At 43.5% G+C, this 20348-nt stretch overlaps 1 protein-coding gene across 1 annotated transcript in view; it reads left to right on the top strand.

Moving 5' to 3' along the window:
• The window catches only part of Wdr60 (WD repeat domain 60), a 54605-nt gene extending 41082 nt beyond the window's left edge, over positions 1-13523 (top strand). Inside the window, exons 15-22 of the mRNA XM_005343692.3 lie at positions 1950-2063; positions 2168-2229; positions 2666-2717; positions 4487-4547; positions 8026-8125; positions 8308-8439; positions 9602-9825; positions 13045-13523. Of these exons, the coding sequence (XP_005343749.1) occupies positions 1950-2063; positions 2168-2229; positions 2666-2717; positions 4487-4547; positions 8026-8125; positions 8308-8439; positions 9602-9825; positions 13045-13213 (914 nt within the window). The 3' untranslated portion in view covers positions 13214-13523. The remainder of the gene's footprint in view (positions 1-1949; positions 2064-2167; positions 2230-2665; positions 2718-4486; positions 4548-8025; positions 8126-8307; positions 8440-9601; positions 9826-13044) is intronic.
• Positions 13524-20348: the final 6825 nt, after the last annotated feature.

The following is a 20348-nucleotide window of genomic DNA, read 5'->3' as shown; positions in this document are numbered from 1 at the left end:
GGTTTATTTTTATCCCTCTCTAAACACTCTTAACATCACAGATAATGTTTCCTCTCTCTGTACTGTATTTATATCTGCGCTTTACACATAAAAAGCACAAGCCATTTTTTACATCTCTACTAACCATTTTTTGCCCTTTTGGGGAGATGCTGTTGCTATGGAGACTGTTTACAGTGATAGATACCATATGGATTTTGATGCTATTAAAAAAGTATCTTTTTTTCAAACAGAAAAGAACATAAAATTTATTACATGACTCAAGCTCTAAGTTTTCTTTCCTGATTCTCTAATAAACTACCCCAATAAAAGCACCCTAAAGGAGAAAGTATTTAGTTGGCTCACAATCCAGGGTTTAGTCCATTACGGCAAGGAAGTTGCAGTGGTAGGAACTGCTCACATTGCGTCCCAGCCAGAAGCAGGGAGCAATGAATGCCAAGTGCCACAGCTCAGCTTAATCTCTTTCCTTTTCTAAGTTTAGTGCTCGGCCCAGGAGGTGGTGCCTACTCACAGGGATACCCACAGGCCAGCTTGACCTAGACGGTCCTCATTGAGACTCACAGGTGATTCTAGATTGTGGTAAGCTGACAACTAAAACTATCATACAATCCAAAAGATCCCTTCAAACCATAGAATTTTCTAACTGCTAATATAGTGAGTGTAATTCAGCGTTGTTTTCAAGGCACTATATTCCTAAGCCTCCTCCCTTCAGATGCCTCCTTATATAAAATGATACAGCATTTGCTGTAACAGGCACATTCTCTTTGTATTTGATGTTATCTCTAGAGGGCTGTGTATACGATGTGTGAGTAGCTGTTGTGCCCAATGTTGAGGAAACAATGGCAAGAAAAGTCCACACATGTTCAGTGCAGGACAATCATTCTTTCATGTATTTCCAGCCATGGTTGTCGACTGCACAGATGAGTAAGAGGGATGACGGGATGCGAATACAGCGCTCTATGAAATGCTCCCTTTGTTTCCTTTGCCATCTCAGTATCATCAGCGGAAGGCAGGAGTGTGAAGCTGGAGCTTCTAGAGGAGATCATTCACATCCGTGTGATTTCCCCCTGGGAGGTCTGCAATGTGTCTTCATTTTGTTATTCACTAGCTTTTTCTTAAGTTCAATCCGACCGGCCCTCTCCTTTTTTTTCTGTTTTTATGTGGGGTTTTGATGTTGGCTGTGATTTGTTGTTTTAAGTGCATTTACCGTAGTGGTCTGCAGAGATCTCATTCATCTCAGACTGGTTGCCTTATGCTTTGTGCTTTCTTCAGGGATGGGGTGGGGCAGGAGAATAGTCACACTGGATGATTCTTTGATGTCTTTGTTTTAATTTCTTCCTAAGGTACCTGCATATGGAATTTGAATTTCTGACTCCCAGATGTTTTATTCATTTGTGGATGGCAGTACTTTTCCTGGTAGTGACTGTGTACCTGTTTAAGTCCCTTGCTCTGACTTGCACTGCTCTGTTCTCAGTCCATGCTATTCTCTTTCCTTTTAAGTTGCCCATAAACAGCACTTCTCTAAGGCCCTGTTGAATGGCCCTCTTTCCCCAGCCTGGAAATCCTGGAGGATTCTGGCCTTAGAATCATGTCTTCTCTTTCTGGAGTACCTGCTTAACAATACTCTTGGTCTTAGAGTATGTTGATCTCCTTCCTAGCCCTGTATATATATTGCCTCAGTGATGGAACAGTTATATAATGGTACAAGCTTTGGTGTTCGTTTCTTGTTTTTCCTCTTGTAAGCATATTGAGGTTGTAGTCTCTGCTAGAGATGCTGAAAACTCATGGTCCTGAGACTTGTTAGTGTTAGTCTTGTGGCTTTAGGTGAGAGGTATATGGAGAGATTCAGATCTTTAGACACAGAAGCATTCACATATTTCTTAACATATAATGCTAATTTTATTGCTAAAATATATGACTTACAGTGGGTACTATGGGCCTTTAATTTCTAGATGGAGTCCTCACATCAGTGAACCACCAAAGTCCTCTTCAAGCCATAGAGCCGGTTGTTACATCTGCTTACAAGAAACAGAGCTTGGTGCTTTCACCCTTTTCTACTCAAGAAGGTACAAGAGCTCTCGCACCTATAAAATCTTTCAAGCAATTGTTATGCAAAGCGTTATGTTTACTTAAAGCTACTTTCCTCCATTTTTGTTTCTGCTTTCATTAGAAATGGCAGGCTTGTCATTTCACATCGCTTCCCTGGACGAGAGTGGTATTCTCAATGTGTGGGTAAGTGGGAGGTGCGAGGCCGTGCTTACTGCTGAGTGGAACCGGCTGGGAGGAGACTGGCACCTGGCTTGGGGAGTGGGTCAGGGATAGAACAGAACAAGACAGTAAGACCCTTTGTTCTGTGAAGGGTTTGGAGTTGTATGCCTGGCCTTGGCCTCTGGAAATGCATAAGGAAGACCATAAGAAGGCCTCACTCCTAAAGGATATGTTAGGACTTGTATAGTGAGCACTAATGAGGTTACTGACAGAGGAGAATAGTGAGATAAAAGAATGAATAAATTTAAGTCATTAGTTCTAAAGCAAATGAGTAGTCTTTTTATGAAACAATTATATTTTAGGCTCTAATAAAGCAATGTTATTTTATTAGAGCTATGCTTTGATTGTTTCTTAGTTTTAAAATGTATCAGTATCCATTTTTTCAATATTCTGTTTTTAGGTGGTTGTTGAATTACCAAAGGCAGATATCTCTGGTTCAATGAGTGATTTAGGTAACTATTGAAGTAAAAATTAATTAATTATTGTTTGCTAAAATGATTAGAGATTAAAGATAACACAACATGCTTTGAAAAATAAGGTATTAGCAACCTGAAAATGAACATCAGAGTTGTATGGCCATCTCACTAGCTAAAGTGGTTGAGTGACGTCTAATGTGGGTGTCGTAAGTTCTGTCATGGTTGGCATTCATTCTGCTTTGTGTCATAACTTAAGGCAACTGTCTTCTTTTCCAGTATTCTTCAGGTGTCCATGTCCTAAGTCCTCCTTCAGTTGGTTCTTTCTTCTGTGGATTTGTATTTACCCAGTGTACATGAGTTCACTAAGTGTGGCTCGCCTCGTGCCACTTGGAATGGGTGATGACACCGCATGCTAAAGTGTCCATATGGAGCAGGAAAGATGGGGAAACAGTTCAGGATCCCCAAGGTGTGCTGTTTTCCATGTCACTTGGCATGGCTTCCAGTACTAAGAGGCCCCAGACAATTCAGTTCTGATGGATCTTGGGCTATTTTGTCTGCATCTTAAGCTCAGCTTTCTTACCCTAAATTACAGCTGTTAATTTTTTTCTTTTCTTTTCTTTTTTTTGCTTTTTCAAGACAGGGTTTCTCTGTGGCTTTGGAGCCTGTCCTGGAACTAGCTCTTGTAGACCAGGCTGGTCTCGAACTCACAGAGATGTGCCTGCCTTTGCCTCCCGAGTGCTGGGATTAAAGGCGTGTGCTACCACTGCCTGGCAGCTGTTAATTTTCTAATGACAGCTTGTTTCATCTTATTTGTTTCAAGGGTATATCCCCTGATAGATTTGGAAAAAAATAGGAAAAAAAATCCAGGATTGACACTGGCCCTGTTTCAGGTTCAGGTTCTCAGATTCAGAAGCAGGCTCTTCACCAAACAAGTGCTGATCACTTCTTGTTGAAGAGCCATTCAAATCAGTTTCCTGTGATTGTGGTTGAGACCAGCGGCAGCAGGCCTGATCTGTAGATCTGCCACCACTGGGATGCCATCCATATTGTGTACAGTGAATGTAAGAGACAAGTCATGCAGTGCACTTGCAGTTGCCCTTCCTAGCAGTGAGGCGAATATATTTCTACATGCTTTTAATTCAGCTGCACTCCAGGTTCTGGATAGCATCTTGCCTATAATTTGGGTTTCATTATATTAAATCTCTAATTCTTCCCTCTGCAGTAATGTACAAAAGGGAGAATAGCTTTAAGACAGACATTTGGCAGAGACAACTGAAGGTCCATATTTGAGGAGAACAAAGGAAGGAATGGAAAACAAAGCCAGGTCTCCTGGGAGCTGTAGTTCCACGGTGTTTGAGTGGAAGTTAGAGTTTCTGATCAACAGAAACTGAGCCCGGAGGAGCTCAAAATACTGGTGGCCATTCACCAAACTGGAAACTTGGTGGGTTTCTGATTGGCTTTGAATGACAATTGCCTTGGATATTTACAGCACAGAGTTTGGCATTTGGAACTAAGTATTCAATACATGTGATGCCAATTGTTCTCACCAGTCTGAAAATGTGTGCACATCTGGATCATGGCCCCATGGGATTCTGATAATGACCTATAAATTCCGGACTCTCCTCTTCACCAAGGCACAGACACTTCCACCAGATTTAGAGGGAGTCCTTCCTGTATTTATATTTTGGCATTCCTTCTGGTTATGATACTTAAATAAGGAAGAGTGAATCCAGACAACTGTAGGTAGAATTGGGGTTAACTTGCATTAAGAGGTGTGTGTGTGTTTGTGGTTTGTCTGATTCTAGGTTTGATACCTGGAGGGAGGGTCAAATTGGTGCACAGTACTGCGATCCATCTGGGCAACAGGTGAGACATCCCCTGGGATTAAGCAAGTCCCTCATCTCACAAGGACTCTGCTTCCTGTTAAATGCATGTTCTGTTTTGCAATGAGGACTTATTCAGTTTTTGCTATATGAATTATATCAGTTAATGTAACAAATATATTTTTCAGATATAGGGCTAATAGATATTCGTAAAATGTTCTTAGCTTATAAATTAAGTCAAATATGACTGTCTTTCATCTAATTTTAATTTAGACTTAAAGTTAGTTAAACTTGATCAAGTCAAGTTTTAGGAACTGAAAACATTGAAATAAGTTTTATTTAAAAATTTACATTTTTAGCTAGGCATTGCATACACCTATAATCCTAGCAAATTCTATTTGGTAGATAGAAGCAGGAAGATTAAGAGTTCAAGGCTAACTGGCTTTTTGAAGCCCTTTCTTTTTGGAGGGATACCTTGCTCAGCCTAGATATGGGGGGAGGGTCTTGGTCCTGCCTCAAAGCAATGTGCTAGACTTTGTTGACTCCCCATGGGAAGCCTTACCCTCTCTGAGGAGTGGGTGGGGGTGGAGTGAGGGGAAGGTGGAGGGAGTGGGAGGAGCGGAGGGAGTGGGAACTGGATAGGTATGTAAAATGAGAAAAGATCGTTTAAAAATATAAAAGAAGTTCAAAACAAAACAACAAAAACAAAAACAAAAAGAGATCAAGGCTATCCTTGACAATACAGTGAGTTTGCAACCAGCTGGGATATATGAGAACCTGTCTCAAATAGTTAAATAAACAAACAAAAACACCACAAAACAGCAAACATTAAAAAAATACAAAAAGAAAAAAAAAGCAGTATTTCTGCTTTTTACTCATAGAACTTACTACGAAGTACAGATTCTTAATGAATGTTTAGTATTAGTGTTCCATGTTCCTTATTGGTTCCCAAAGACATATATTTCTTCCATTTACTCAGTGAGGCTGTTAGTATGTGAATTACCTGTGAAACATCTTTGAGTCTGTGTCCTCTTTCTCACACAGAACACAGTGAATACAGTCATTCAAATCAACTTACTTGACTGGAATATAATTATGAAAGGAGATAGTTCAAGTCATCAGATATGTTGCAGGGCCAGGCATGCGCATGCTCTTCAGGCTATGCCTCCTTCCCATGCTGCGTACCTCTGCCGAGCTGCGTACCTTTGCACGAGATGCTCGCACCTCACGCCGTGCATTATATTTATTTTTAACTGTAATTTCCTCCAGGATTTAACTGTATACTCTTACAGGACTTAGCTATATACTCTCCAAAGGGAAGTAGTTAATGTATTTGATGCCGTATGTTCATACTGTATTTTTGCAAGAATCTGTGGGAAAGGAGGGGTACAGGCAGACTGTATTTATAAGGAGAGCCCTAACTCTGTAGCCTTCCCTACCTTGGGTAAACTGATGCACCGGATCCTTGTCCCTTTTCTGCCACCTGTGGACTGTGGATGTCCTGGAAATATGTCACCCTCAGTGTAGCAGCCATCTTGCCTTCAGTGATCCCAGCAAACATGCCAGTGAAGCAGAATATTCCTTGTTGGCATGGTTATAAGAGTTATAAGAGTATGATGTGTTAGTATGAACATAGGCATGTAGGAGCTTGAAGGAGGGAAGGGTTGTTCAGACAGATGGGAGCTTTTTGGGAAAGTGTTATGTGGTTCTTTGAGTGAGAATGGTCCGTATAGGCTCATATACTTGAATGCTTATACACCAACGAGGAGAACTGTTTAAGAAGGATTAGAAGGTATGGCCTTGTTGGAGCAAGTGTGCCACTGGGGATGGGCTCTGAGATCACCTCTGCCTGCTCTCTGTGGATCAGGATGTAAAGATCTCAACTCCAGCTCCAGTATCATGCCTGCCTGCTTCCTGCCGTGACCATGCACTACCCTTTTAAACTGTCAGCAAGCCCCCACTTTTATAAGAGTTACCTCGGTCATGGTTTCTCCTGACAGCAATAGAACACTGACTAGGACATGATATTGGATTGATCCTCAAAAGCTTGGCAAAGGAGCATGTCATGGCTCTAAGGCAAAGATACCTGTGTGTAGATATACCGGCAAATCTGCAGTTGAGAAAGATGGGGTGAGCTGATGGCTGATCTTGACATGCCTGTTGCTGTGCTGGCAGTCTAGACAGTGTCTTGGAGGTGACAGGGTCTTATTCTAAAGAAGTGGAATGTCATTTTTGAGATGTAGGATAATCAACTTGGAAAAATTTGAGTTTGAAGTTGGAGAAACTGAAGTCAAGGAGACCAGTTAGGAGGCCAGTATAGTGACCTGTATGAAAACCAGCATAGCTGTGGAGAACTGGATGTGAGTTCAAGAATAGGATTGGAAATCAGTTGATGATGGAAACAGTGAGAGGGAGGAGCCTCAGCTGGTTTGACTGCTGGGTAGTGCAGCTGGGGGAGATGTTTGTATGTCATGTGTGTAAGTGTCTTGCCTGCCTAGATACATGTGCACCACATGTCTGTCTGGGCCATCAGAGGCGAGAAGAAAGCATCAGATCTTCTGGAGCTAGAGTTTCTGACAGTTGTGAGCTGCTGTATGAGTTTTGGGAACAGAATCCAGTTCTTTAAGTAAGAGCAGCAAATGCTCTTAATTGCTGAGCCATTTCTGTAGCTCCAAATATAGCTGTTTTTTGTTTTGCTTTGTTTTTTTTTAAAGAAAAGAAAAATCTCTTACTGCTAGGAACAAAAAGGGACGTTAAGTTAGATAATAAGGTTTTGAACTAATGCTGACAACCAGTAGGCCAGGTTCTCAGGCCTTTCCTATAAGCCTGTGGCTCAAACCTTTTGCAATCATAGACACACAGGGCTTGCCTGAGTTAGAATTGAGACCCTTGCACAGTACTCTAGAATTCACTGCCCCTTGAGTGTGAGGAAAATAAAGTTTCACTCCCAGTTAAGGGAAAATGGGTACTTGGAAGATCAAGCTAGATGTGTATGGGAACTTGCAAGTATCAGAGTCCCTGGAACCTTGAGGTAAAGATGCAAGAACAGTTGCCTGATAGGAAGCTGGGAGTTATGGGATTTCCACAAGCCTTCTGCAAAAGATGAGTTCACAAACTTTATAGGAACCAGAAGCACGAGGAAGCACACTAGAGCTGTCATCAAGTGGGATTCATCAGTCAACTACTAATCACCGTCTCTCGGCATCAGACCTGCTGCAGTTGTACAATACACTTTTCAAAGCAGTGCTGTCATTTCCAAATTTCAACCAGTGAGTGATTCAATAATAGATTCAACATAGTTGATAAAAGAATTGGGAAACAGTGATGGGTCTGCAGAAATGATCAAGCGTGCAATACTTGAAAGAGAAATAGGAAGCAGAGTAGTAGCTGGAATCATGGAAGAAGTGTGGTAAAGCTGTTCCTCCCTGGATGAAGTGTGGCAGTGCTAAGTGAGTGTAAGGTATTGCCATCACCCAGATTTTGCAAAAGCCATGTGTTCATCTCTGCTGTTTATTTTACAGTCTTTCCCATAAAGATAGTGAATTCTGGGGGTCCACACAAACACTAAGTGTCAAATTTCTGCCTTCGGATCCTAATCACTTTGTTGTCGGCACCGACATGGTTAGTAGTGTTTTACATTTCATCCTTTCCATTTAGCCTTACCTCATAGATATCTTTATAGCAGATTAACTTACTATTTGCCTTTTTATAATGTCTGAATTATTTCATGAATACGGTTTTGTCCAGTCTTACTTCTAATACTTTTCTTTGGCCATTCTTGGTATTCTTTATTTAATAATTAGGGACTTATAAGCCACAGTACCAGACAAGATTGGAGAGTATCTCCCAAGGTGTTCAGACCTCAGCAACATGGTATCAGACCAATAAAAGTTAATGTGATCGATTTTTCACCGTTTGAAGAAACCGTATTCTTGGTAAGAAGGTCACTTTTCATTGATATTAGGTGCCTATTGGACCCTCATAATAGTGTAATCTAGCAGAATAATTTAGAAAGTGTTGATCTCTTAGTAATCTACAAATTTTTATCATTTGTTGGGCTCCAGTGATCTAAAAAGGAGACATGGGATATTATTAACAGAAAACTAAATCAAGTTAACTCAGAAATTTAACTCTCTTAAGAAATACTTTGTTCAGTTGCAAAGTACTTAGAATTTAACAGGAAGATACCTATGGTCATGGTAAGTAATCCAGCCCTGAGCATTAACCCTCTCCTCCAGAACAGTCATCTGTCACTGAGGAGAGCCTCGGACCTCTCGCCTCATTCCTCACACCGTATTCTGTTCTCAAATGTCACACTGCCTCTCAACACGGTGACTCTGAGGACTTAAGTCTCTAGCGCAGGAATCAGTGGGGACAAACTTCATTCAGACTGCAGCAATGGTTTACCATCTGCCTGGCTCAACGTGCAATCCCAGAATATACAGAGCCTTTAAGACCTCTTGAAGAGAAGCCAGTTTTCAGTACTCAAGACTTCGTGTATTCGAGTCAGAAGTTGCACACTCAGACTTGGTGCTCAGAGATTATTTGGCTTAGTTCTTGCCCCTCTATCCCATATAATTGTGTTACTTATCTGAAATTAGGGTTTGAATGTGTTTCTATATATTTTATTTTAGGATTTGATTTCTCTTGTTAATATTTGATTTGAATACACACACAATTTTTGTAATTTTATGCAAGTACATCTGTTTTGAGTATGAGAAAGGATTAAAGAGTAAGGAAGAATTAATCCTCTCTTTATAGGCTAATAATTTGTTCTTTCATTAAACCAGTCGAGTTTTGTTTTATGAAAATTTCAATCCAAAGGGAACACATAGCCATACTGTCAGTATAAATAGAGCTGCTTAAAGGTGACATTCTTTCTGTGGAGCTCGCCCCAGCATCCTGGGCTGGTGTCAGCTTCTAGGCTGAGGGCTTTTTGTAGGATAGGTTTCATGTCTTTTTATTCAGAAAACAAAAGCAAGCCAAAATGATATTTTACAAACAGAGCAAGCGTTATAACACTCTGAGAAAATGTCCTGACTATTGAGACTTAATTTAAAAAGAAAGAAAAATAGGGTTTCTGTACCACAATTGCAGGCTGGCTGCTCAGATGGAAGCATCAGATTGCACCAGCTGACGTCCGAGAGGCCTTTCATGCAGTGGGACAGCAGCACCAGTGGCCACTCTGTCACTAGCCTGCAGTGGTCCCCAACCAGGCCTGCTGTGTTCCTGGTCCAGGATGATGCATCCAGGATCTATATCTGGGACCTTCTTGAGAATGACTTGGGTCCTGTGGCTCAACAGTCCATCTCTCCAGACAGGTGAGTACAAGGCCCATCACCCTCATCTTTCTCTCTCTGTGTGTGTGTGTGTGTGTGTGTGTGTGTGTGTGTGTGTGTGTGTGTTTGTGGTGGTGGTGGTGGTGGTGGTGGTGGTGGTGGTTTGAGTAGGTGTGGCCCCCACAGTCTCATGTGTTTCGGTGCCTGGCCCAGAAGGATTGGTGCTATTAGAAGGTATGGCTTTGTTGGATTAGACACTGCCTTTATTCCTTTATTTCAAAGTAGCAGTATTTATAGAAGATTTCATTTGGAAGAGTTCTCTGTTGATCCCAATTTGTTTAGTCTATATTTTGTTCTTCGAATTTTATAAATATATATTATGTATATGTGTATATGCCAGGGCCTTGGAGTTTTTACTTTTTTATTGAAAATAGATTTTTTTTCATGAAATCTATTCTGATTACAATTTTCCCTCCCCCAGCTCCTCCCAAATTTGACAAATTTCTGGATTCACCCAAATCCACACTCTTTCTTTTTTCTCTCCATTAGAATACAAAAGGCAATAATAATAATAATGATGATAATAGTAATAATAATAAACAGTAAGATAGAAACAAACCAGAATAGGACAAAACAAACAAACAGAAAAAGCACAAGAAATGAACAGATGGTGAGACACATTCTCACATACAGAAAATCCATAAGACATAATGTATAGGCAAAAGATCTTTTTTTAAAAAGATTTAAAAAAAAGTCTAGACAAAACATTGTGAGATGAAAACTTGAAAAATACCATTGAGCTTCCTTGGTGTTGGCTGTCTACTGCTGGGCTTGGGGCTAATCTTAAGTGTGGCTTGTGTGCTCAGTACAACTCTGCTGGAGAAAACATTTTCCCATTGTGAGTGGTTATCAACTGGAGATAGATTCTGGCTTAGGGATGGGGCCTTGTGTCTACTTCCTCTTTTAGCGCTGGAACTTATCTGGCTTAGACCTGAGTAGGTCTTGTGCGTGCTGCCACTGTCTCTGTAGTTTCATATGTGTTGTGCCCTAAAGGCCTTGTTTCCTTGGTGTCCACCATACCCACTGGCTCTTCCAACTTGTCTGCCTTTTCTTCCCCAGGCTTCTCTGAGCCCTGAGGGAGGGATTTGATGGAGACATCCATTTAGGACTGAGTGTTCCAAACTCTCTTACTCTTTACACATTGTCCAATCACGAGTCTCTATATTTGTTGCTATATACTGCAGAAGGAAGCTTCTCTGGTTAGGGCTGAGCAATACACTGATCTGTGGATGTAGCAGAATGTCTTTAGAATTTTTAATTGCTATATTCCTTTAGCAGAATAGTAGTATTTGGCTTTTCCCTAATATCTGGCCTATCTAGTTTCAGGTTCTTGGCCCCTTGGGCAGTGTCGGGGATGGGTTCCCTTTCACAGAGTGAGTCTCAATTCCAGTCATATAGTGGTTGGTTACTCCTACAACTTTTGTGCCACTATTGCACCAGTGAATCTTTCAGGCAGGTCACCATTATAGACCACAAGGTGTGTAGCTGGGTTGATGTTTACATTTTTCCTCTGGTAGTGTGCAGAGTACCTTCCAATACTGTGAACATTAAAAGGCTCTAGGTGGGTATCAGCTTGACTTTTCCATGTTTAGTGAGTTATGTAACTGTTATCTTTAGCAGTAGGGTCTTGCTGTCAGTTTATGGAGAGCAACCAATAGCCTTAGCAATAGCCTGGATTGTCTGGGGGTTTTCATGGGGTCCCTTTGGCCAACAGCTCAATTAGATATAACCCATTCCTGGCACTGGAGGTTTAATTTGGTGACAAGAGATGTCTGGTTAGGGCTTTGTTTCCTCCTTTATTTGGTGATTGCAATTTATATTTCTTTCACACATGTATGTTTTTAGAAGTTTCTACTGTACTAGGTTATTATGTTACTGTGACTCTGCAAATGGCCCTTAGCTTTAGCTGTCCTTCCCCATATTTCCTCCCTTATCCCTTCTTCCTTCCTTTCTTGGTCAGTTCAGCTGAAGTTTAGGACAACTGAGGAATAAATTACATTGCTTTTTGAAAATAAGAGAGAATAAAAGCGACCAAAAGCAGGTAAATTCTGATAGAATGTAATGGATATATTGACAAGCTCTGAAAAAGTGGTAGGTAGATTGGTATTGCGCTAATTAAATATCTGTCAAGAGCACTGGCTATAATGGCATGCGTGCAATCCTAGCACTTGAAAATCTGAAACAGGTGGTTTGCAAGTTTGAGACTAGCCGGGCTCATGGGGAATTCCTAACTAAATTGGGATACATAGCCTGACCATGTCTTAAAAGAAAAGGAAACAGAAAATATATGAAGATGTGAGCAGAGTGACTCATGCCCATCATCCCAGTACATGGAAGACTGAGGTGGAAGGAGGATCACTAAACTCAGGGATTAGAGAGCAGTCTGTGCATCATAGTGAGGCCCTGAAAAGAAACTTAAAAATCAACCGGTCGATTGCTCCAGCCTAGGTAAACATAGGAGTACATTTTACACCTGTAGTTTTCCAAGAGAAGCCCCAGGAAGGCCATGACAGAAAGACTGGGCACTTTCTGCTGGCAATAGGAAGGTCTGTGTGGGGACAGGGTTCCCTTCAGATTGGGTTTCTGAGACTCACTGCTGGAGGAGGTAAGGGTGGACCTGGACGCATATCCTCAGCACAGCAGGGACAGTGGCATGGAGAGGGCACACAGGCTTCTCCCTAGAGCACATAATGGAATGGGTGCTGCTCACAGGAGCTCGTTGCTATAGAGGGTCGGTGCTCAGGGACAGGCCTCACCTGAGAACAGATTGTGGGCCTCGACAGTTATTCAACTGTGGTAGAGATCGGTGACCTGAGATATTGAGAAACCCCCACCCTGGGCATCTTCTCACTGCCTGTGTGATTGGAGAGCCTGCTGAGGCACTTTGAAGGCCCCACTGTTAGGTATTCACTCCTGAAGGTAGGGAGGGCCATCAGGTGGGGAATGTCACTTCTGTGGGTGGGGAGGTGTCTGCAGATATACATCCTTTGAGGTGTCTTCCTGGATCTGCCTATCAGCAGATCCCTGAGATGCAGAAATTTTCATATATTTATTTCTGTTGTAGTATTTTGTCTTAACGTTTTTTTAGCTTTTCTTGTATCCCACACTTCCCTTGAATAGAGATATTTGGAGAGACTCTGGTAGCAAGAAGTCACACACTTGTGTACTGACTTCCTAATTCATGTTCTTTCTCACCTGTAGGCTTGTGGCCATGACCATCATGGGGGATCCCGAGAAGGTCAGTGGTAGCTTTATGGCCCTGGTGTTGGCCAGGGCCTCTGGCACAGTTGACATCCAGTACCTGAAGAGGCGGTGGACCACCCCAGCGGCGGATGAGCACAGCCAGCTGCACGTGCTTCTTCACAAGTGAAAACTTAGTGTCAGGAGGATGACGAGTACCTAAGACTTGATTACAAGATGGATCCCTTGACTCTGTGTTGATGTGATTTGTGTACATAGGATATGTATATTCTGTACATAATTTGTTTTAGAAGAACGGTACTTTGGTATTCCCAGAAATAAATCACTATTTTTAATGGAAACAATGAACATTTTAGTGTATACTGAACTTCAAAGGAAATACTGAGTGATGTCCAGAAAGCTCGACTAAGAGTATTTGCAGTTATTTTTGGAACAATTTAAAAATACTGTCATAATTATACTACTGGATTTTAAACAGCCTGTCCTGAAAATGTACTTTAATAATTAGAATATTTTCTTAGCTATGCATAAAATAATGAACATATATCTAAAGTAAAGAAACAAAACAAAACAAAAACAACTGCTCACTTTGGAGATGACCTCCACCAGCCTTCTATTTTTAAAGTTTTCTTTAACACCAGCTCTTGGTGTGATTTAAATGGCACTCATAGAATTGAGTCAGACATATTTTATATTTTACAGTATGCTTCCTTATGAAAACCATCTTCATATAGAAATAATAGAAGTGAATAAATTTTCTTGAATATGGAGCAGTAGGAGAGGCATCAATGCATTGGTGCTGTCTTAACAATTTGTAAATGCCAGAAACTGGTTGGAGAGGCTAGAAGTCCAAAGTTCTACCTGCAGGATGGTACCATGCAGCCGTGTCTTACTTGGCAGAAGGCAAAGGACAGACAGAGGGCGCGAACACGCTCCCTTCCTCCTCCTGCAGCCTGCAGCAGCTCTAATCCATTCAGGAGGACTCGTCCTCCCGAAAGGCACCATCTCCTTTCGGTTCAAGTTCCAGTTTGTGGACTGGAATACCACACATGTCAAAGCCACTCAGGAGAGTCTGAGGGTGAGCTCCTGGGAAATTCCCTATGTCTTGGTAGTCCATCTGTAGGGAATGCATGCGGCATATTTCAAGCTTTTTCTGCACTTTCCCAGTCAGAACTGGAATGTTTTGGGCCCAGAAGGTGGCTGAAAAACTTTGGTGCCTGCATCTGAGCCCATGGGAATATACGCTTATTTCCTCAGTGTGTCACAGCTGGATGCTCTGACTTCCTATCTCGGTGTCTGTAACCCCCAGCAACCCATCAAGCTTTGCTTCCTTTCTCACTGTGTTGACTCAAAGCCCACTTGTTTATCATGAAATGACAGAGTAGTTCAGATTAGTTTATCCCGTCTGTAGAAGCTCAGCTCTAAGGCTGTTCAGACTTATCTCAGTGTGTACTTGTACATGTGATACCCAAGTAGATGAACAAGACACACATGCAGGCATGCACAGGTACATGCTCATGTAGCATGGCATGCTGACCCAGACAGATGCGATTGTAGTTGTCTGGTTTCTCTCCACAAGGTGGCACTGAGTCTTTATCCCCTGTCATGCTGGTCACTGAATCACAGGAAGCAGTGGACAACTGCAGACAGAGATGGAGGAACACAGTGGCGGCCACTGCTTGGCAGGAAGGGAGAATGTGTGATGGAGGGCATGTTTATGTGATTGGCACAGTGCCACTGAGCAAGTGTGTGCGTAGCCAATCTGTGTTAAACAAAGAGCTGGAATCTCCTCTCTGCAGCTTCATAAAACTCATGACTCAGGGTGCTGTTTATAGGTTTCTTTCTTAAAGTAGGAATCAGTACTCCTCTTTTTTCTGGATTTTATCCGTATCTTAGTGTCTGGGACTCTCAGATAACTGTGGCTATGGACAGTCATCTTCATCCTTTGCATGGCTCTTGGCTGGACGTGGATGGCTTCCTGGTTGTTGTGATGACTTTTGAGTTATGTGGCCCAAGCATAGCAGTGTTTGAGGTTTATTTATTTATTTTTGTCCTTTGGGGCTGTTCAGGCTGACTTGTATCGCAGAGAAGGTATGATGGACAGAAAAGACATAACGAGAAGGAGGGCCAGTACTGTAGTAGCTCTGTGGGCCTCTGGAAGGCTGGGTACATCTGAGGTCCTGCCTGAGTCAGGTGCTGAGAGCAACCAGTGGAGAGACTGTTCCTTGCCTGCTGTTGCTCCTGGGTAGCATGCCTTTCCCTGTCACTTAATCTGTGTGGCTTCCACCCCACAGTCGCACAGAGTATTTCCTTTCCAAGCTTCACTGCTGAATATTCTGTGAGTTATACAGAAATTCATGATCACAGAAAAAGGAAAGCAGGCCAAGCTATTGCCCCATTCTCCCCTCTAGGGAACACAGCCCACAGTGTGTCTCCCCTCTAGGGAACACAGCCCACAGTGTGTCTCCTCCCTGCACCTCTGCACTGGCCTCTCTTGGCCTCCAATGACAGGGACAGTGAAGGAGAGAGGATAACGGTGCTAGCGTGTGGTTCTCCCTCAGAAAATCTCCCCTTGCTGGAAACAGGACGGTCCTTCTTTAGAGTCTGGGAAGGTGACTTTGAGAGCCTGGCAAACCCAAGCATGAGGTCGACTTAACCTGGGAGGGCTTTGCCATGTTTAATCCTCACTATGAACAGGATTGAGAGTCACCTCTGGTTGTGTTTGTGGGTGCAGTTCAGAGAGGATTACCTGAGGGGAAAACTTACTGTGGAATATGGGCCACGTTTTCCCCAGGGTTGAAGCTCTAAAAGCAGATGAGGGTCAATGTTTCCTTCTTTCTGCTTCCTGTCCCTCCATGATGGGACCCACTCTACTGAGTCACACCACTCTCCCCAGCACCATGGCCTGAGCCCTCAGAAATGATGACAAAATAAATCTCGCCTCTTCTTCAGCTCTTCTACCCCTAGTTTCTCTATAGTGTTTTGATCATGGTGATGTTAGAACAGATTAGCACAGGTAGCCTGGGAGGCTGCTGGAGCAGTGTGACAGCGGAGAAAGCGGGCCACGAGAGGGCACCAAGGAGCCTGATGCAACACTAGGGAAGGGGTAAGAATAAAAGAACTTTCCAGGATTGGTGTAATGTATTTATTTTCCTTTTTCCCCCTTGAGTAAGTTGTGTTAATCATAATTCCACACAATTTGTGTGTATGCTGATGTATCACTCACAGCTCTTAGAAGCTCTAAGTGTGATTTTCCTGAGGTTTACAACATCGCTGTTCTCATGCTGAAACCATTGCCCTTTCTCCCAGTACAGTTGTGCCTTTCTCCTTGCTAAGCTTCGGTGGTGGGGGAGAGGCTCTATTGAAGTCTTGTCAGGTCTGACTGGGACTTGCTTCAGATTCTTCCCGTGACATCTAGGGTTCAGACTGTTGGTTCGTGAGACCTTTGTTTTTCAACATCCTGCTTAGCACCCTGAGGTGAGCGCTGCCCCAGGGAGCAGGTACTTGTTTGAAGCACAGGCCTTTCGGTGGGGCTGGGGCTCTGTTGTTTGTTCAGGCCAGTCTCAGAGAAGCAATCTCTGTACCTCTTCTCCTTCCAATCCCAATTCCTTCCGCCACGCCAGCTGCATGGTATCACTGATGTCCTGGGAAGATGGAGCGAAGGTTCTGGTACAGTCCTTCCCTCACACCAGCTTCTGTGGGCACCCGGTCTATAGGTGCTGTCTCTCCAGGACTTTGGCCTGGGTGGTCTCAGCACACTGATGATTCAAGGCACATGTGTCCCTGGGCCTCGGTGAGCTTATCATAAGGGGAAGCTTAGTCGTAGCTCCGCACACGGAAGTTCCCTCCTTGGTATTCAAGTATGTTCACAGGGAAGAAACCAGCGGACAGACAAACCAGCTAGCAGATGAAATGCCCTGGTAGAAGCAGCATGCAGTATGGCCTAGCAGTCACATGAGGGCAGCAGCAGCAGCCTGAGCTCTGGCCAGCCTCGACCTCAGTTCATGCCTAGGTGATTGATTGCAAACACAAGAAGCAGTAGGCTGGCAAACTCTCACAACAATGCAATTGTTGTGCATACATTCAAGGAGAGGATTCTCCACATTGATCAAGAGGAGAAATCATTTTTACTTTTTAAATTTTTTTATATGCATCAAAGTCATGTGATAAAATGCCACCTCTTAGCACACCCTTCTTGCTTTTTATTTTTTGGGGAAACTGTCCCAGCACTCCCAGGTGTGCAAAGACAGCTGAGAGGCACTGAGTCACAGTGAACACGGACTTGGAAAGACATGCTACAAGTGGCCGTGTGCTGACATGGGGCTCTAAGAAGAGCGAGCAGGACTCTCTCTCATCTGTGTGTGGCTTCTTCCTGGATTTCCTCCAGCGAATTTTAACAGAAACAGGCCTTAGTCGGTCCCCAAGAAGCCCCTCAAAGGAACTTCCAAAAAGAACTTTCACTTTTGTTGACCTGTGCTTGTGTCCAGTGTTGTTAGGTCAGAACCTGAACCCTGGCAGCCCTGACAAGCAGACTCGGCCACCTCTCTCTGGTAGGTCAATTAAACATGACAATGAAAAGGGAATTTATCCAGAGGTGCCACATCACGAAAAGGAACCAATAAAGAGGTTCAATGACCTCCCAAATCCATCTTTGTGGCCCTGACATGAGACTTACATAGCAAGATGTATAAAGATACATACACAGATACATATATGAATACACACACACATATATATATAAGCAATGGGTTTACCCATCACTGGCCATCATTGTCTCAGCTCCCAAATCTCTGCAAGTGGTGCTTTGACAAGTTGTCAGAACTTTGGGAAATCTCTTCTGGGAGACAAGTTCCTCTGGCTGGCATCAGGCTGCTCTCTTAGCCTTTTCCCAGCATGAAATGCCAGTTCCTTGAGGATCATTCTCTCAGCAGTCTGGACAGCTGAAGGGGAGCAAATATGTCTCTTTAGAAAAGCTTCAGTCCTTACTCACCTGTAAATGGGACATCTGCATCACACCTCCTTCCCCCAAAGTCTCAGGGACATTACAGAAAAAGGGCAGAAAGATTTTAAGAGCCAGAGGGTGGACCACTGCACCCCTGGACTCACAGAGGTCACCGCCACACTTCAGAACACCAAGCCACTAAACAGTTGAGCATTGAGAGTGGAGGTACTCACAAGCCCCGACTCCTGGCTGAGGCGCTGTCAACAGGTGATGGCTGCTAGGGGAGGGGGAGTCAGTTTTCCTTAGGGGTGTGGCACCAGGTAGGTATACCAAGCACCAGTAGCTGGCCCCACACCCATATATGTATGGGCGTCATTAATTCAACTCTGAGGACATGAGGACAGCCTTCACTATATACCAAGTCTGCCAGCATTCAACTTGAATGTCGCATGTTCAGAATGAGAAATAAATCTCTTCTATTGTAATTAAAACTACTTTTGCACCTGTTTGCATCTGTGGCGCGTGCGTGCGTGCGTGTGTGTGTGTACGTACACCCAAGTATGTACAAGTGTGCATGCCATAGCACATATATAGAAGGCAGTTGTAAGAGTCAATTCTCTCCTTCCACTGTGTAGGTTCTGGGCATCAGACTTAAGTCGTCAGTCTTGGCAGCAAGTGCCTTTATTCACTGCGCCATCTTGCTGACCCCATTTCTGTTTTTTATAATCCATCGAAGTCAAAATGTACTGGAGCAAACTTTTTTCTTTTATTTTTTATTTTGTTATTATTTAATTAAAATTTTCCACCTCCTCCCATTTCCCTCCAGCTCCCCCCATTCCCCTTCCCCTCCCTCTCCAGTCCAAAGAGCAGTCGGGATTCCCTGCCCTGTGGGAAGTCCAAGGTCCTCCCCCCTCCATCCAGGACTAGGAAGGTGAGCATCCAAACAGACTAGGCTCCCACAAAGTCATTACATGCAGTAGGATCAAAACCCAGTGCCATTGTCCTTGGCTTCTCAGTCAGCCCTCCTTGTCAGCCATGTTCAGGAAGTCCGGTTTGATCACATGCTTCATCATCCAGCTGGTCTTGGTGAGCTCCCATTAGATCAGCCCCACCGTCTCGGTGGGTGGGCGCACCCCTCGCGGTCCTAACTTCCTTGTGGAGCAAGCTTTTTTAAGACACCAGTTTTTGTTTGGATCCTCATTACACTGTATTTGCCCAGCAGCACTGCTGTACAGGTGAGGACAGTGTCTCTACTGACGGACCAGGAGGAAGCCAAGGGATGCTTTGCTTTCCTCTGTGGTGAGGGATGCACACCACAACCACAAGATGGTCATTTAGGGCTAATGACTAGTGAACTGCTCAAAAGGTGGTGCTTTTACCTAGCAATCAACCAGCGTGTGATCTTCCTGCCTCTGCTTCCTTCAGCAAATCCTACCTGCATGTGCCACCACAACGGGCACTAGCTCTTGAACTCAACATCAGTAAAGCACCCTGGGCTACGACAACAGTAGCTTGAGAACAGTCTGCTGTGCACTGTGGAGAGATGTAGATATATACCCTGCTCTTGGGGGTTGCCCTTTGACAGTCCAGGCGGTTGAGTATAGTCTTCTGTGCACTGTGGAGAGATGTGGGGTATATACCCTGCTCTTGGGGGCCACCCTTTGACAGTCCAGGTGGTTGAGAATAGTTTGCTGTGCACTGTGGAGAGATGTGGAGTATATACCCTGCTCTTGGGGGCCACCCTTTGACAGTCCAGGTGGTTGAGAATAGTTTGCTGTGCACTGTGGAGAGATGTGGAGTATATACCCTGCTCTTGGGGGCCACCCTCTGACAAGCCAGGCTTTGCCTGTTCAGCTCTTCCATTTAGAATGCTTCTAACACTTGACAAGTGTCACCAGGGACCAACCCTTTTCTGGTCACATGTATTTTAATGTTATGTATATGCTTAGAGTTTGATTTTCAACTCCAGGCTGCAAATTAAAGTACTGATGTCATCTTCAAAAATGACATGGCAGGGTCATCCACACCACTTCCTCCTCCTCTGCAGCCGGGGCTGACTTCTGTTTTCAAAGTGTCATGTTGGTTCTAACTTGTAGCTAGGACAAAGCTTCAGGCTCTGTTTATATCTGTCCATCTAACTTTTGTTACTATCTAACACCATCTGTCTGTCCATATTGACCATCATATAGCCTTATCCATTATCTGTCTGTCCTGTGCATGTCCATCTATCATATGACTAACTCCTCATCTCTTGTCAATTAACTATATCTCATCACTTAGTTATATATCTGTCACTCCGTCTCTCATATATGTCTGTTATTTATTTGAGCTTCAGAGAGTGGAAAGCTCCTGGGGGCCGAGC

Source organism: Microtus ochrogaster, chromosome 1, assembly GCF_000317375.1.
Source record: "Microtus ochrogaster isolate Prairie Vole_2 chromosome 1, MicOch1.0, whole genome shotgun sequence".
In the NCBI taxonomy this organism is placed as follows: Eukaryota; Metazoa; Chordata; class Mammalia; order Rodentia; family Cricetidae; genus Microtus; species Microtus ochrogaster.
The sequence above is the reverse complement of the archived record's forward strand: the minus strand, read 5'-3'. Positions and strand labels throughout refer to the sequence as shown.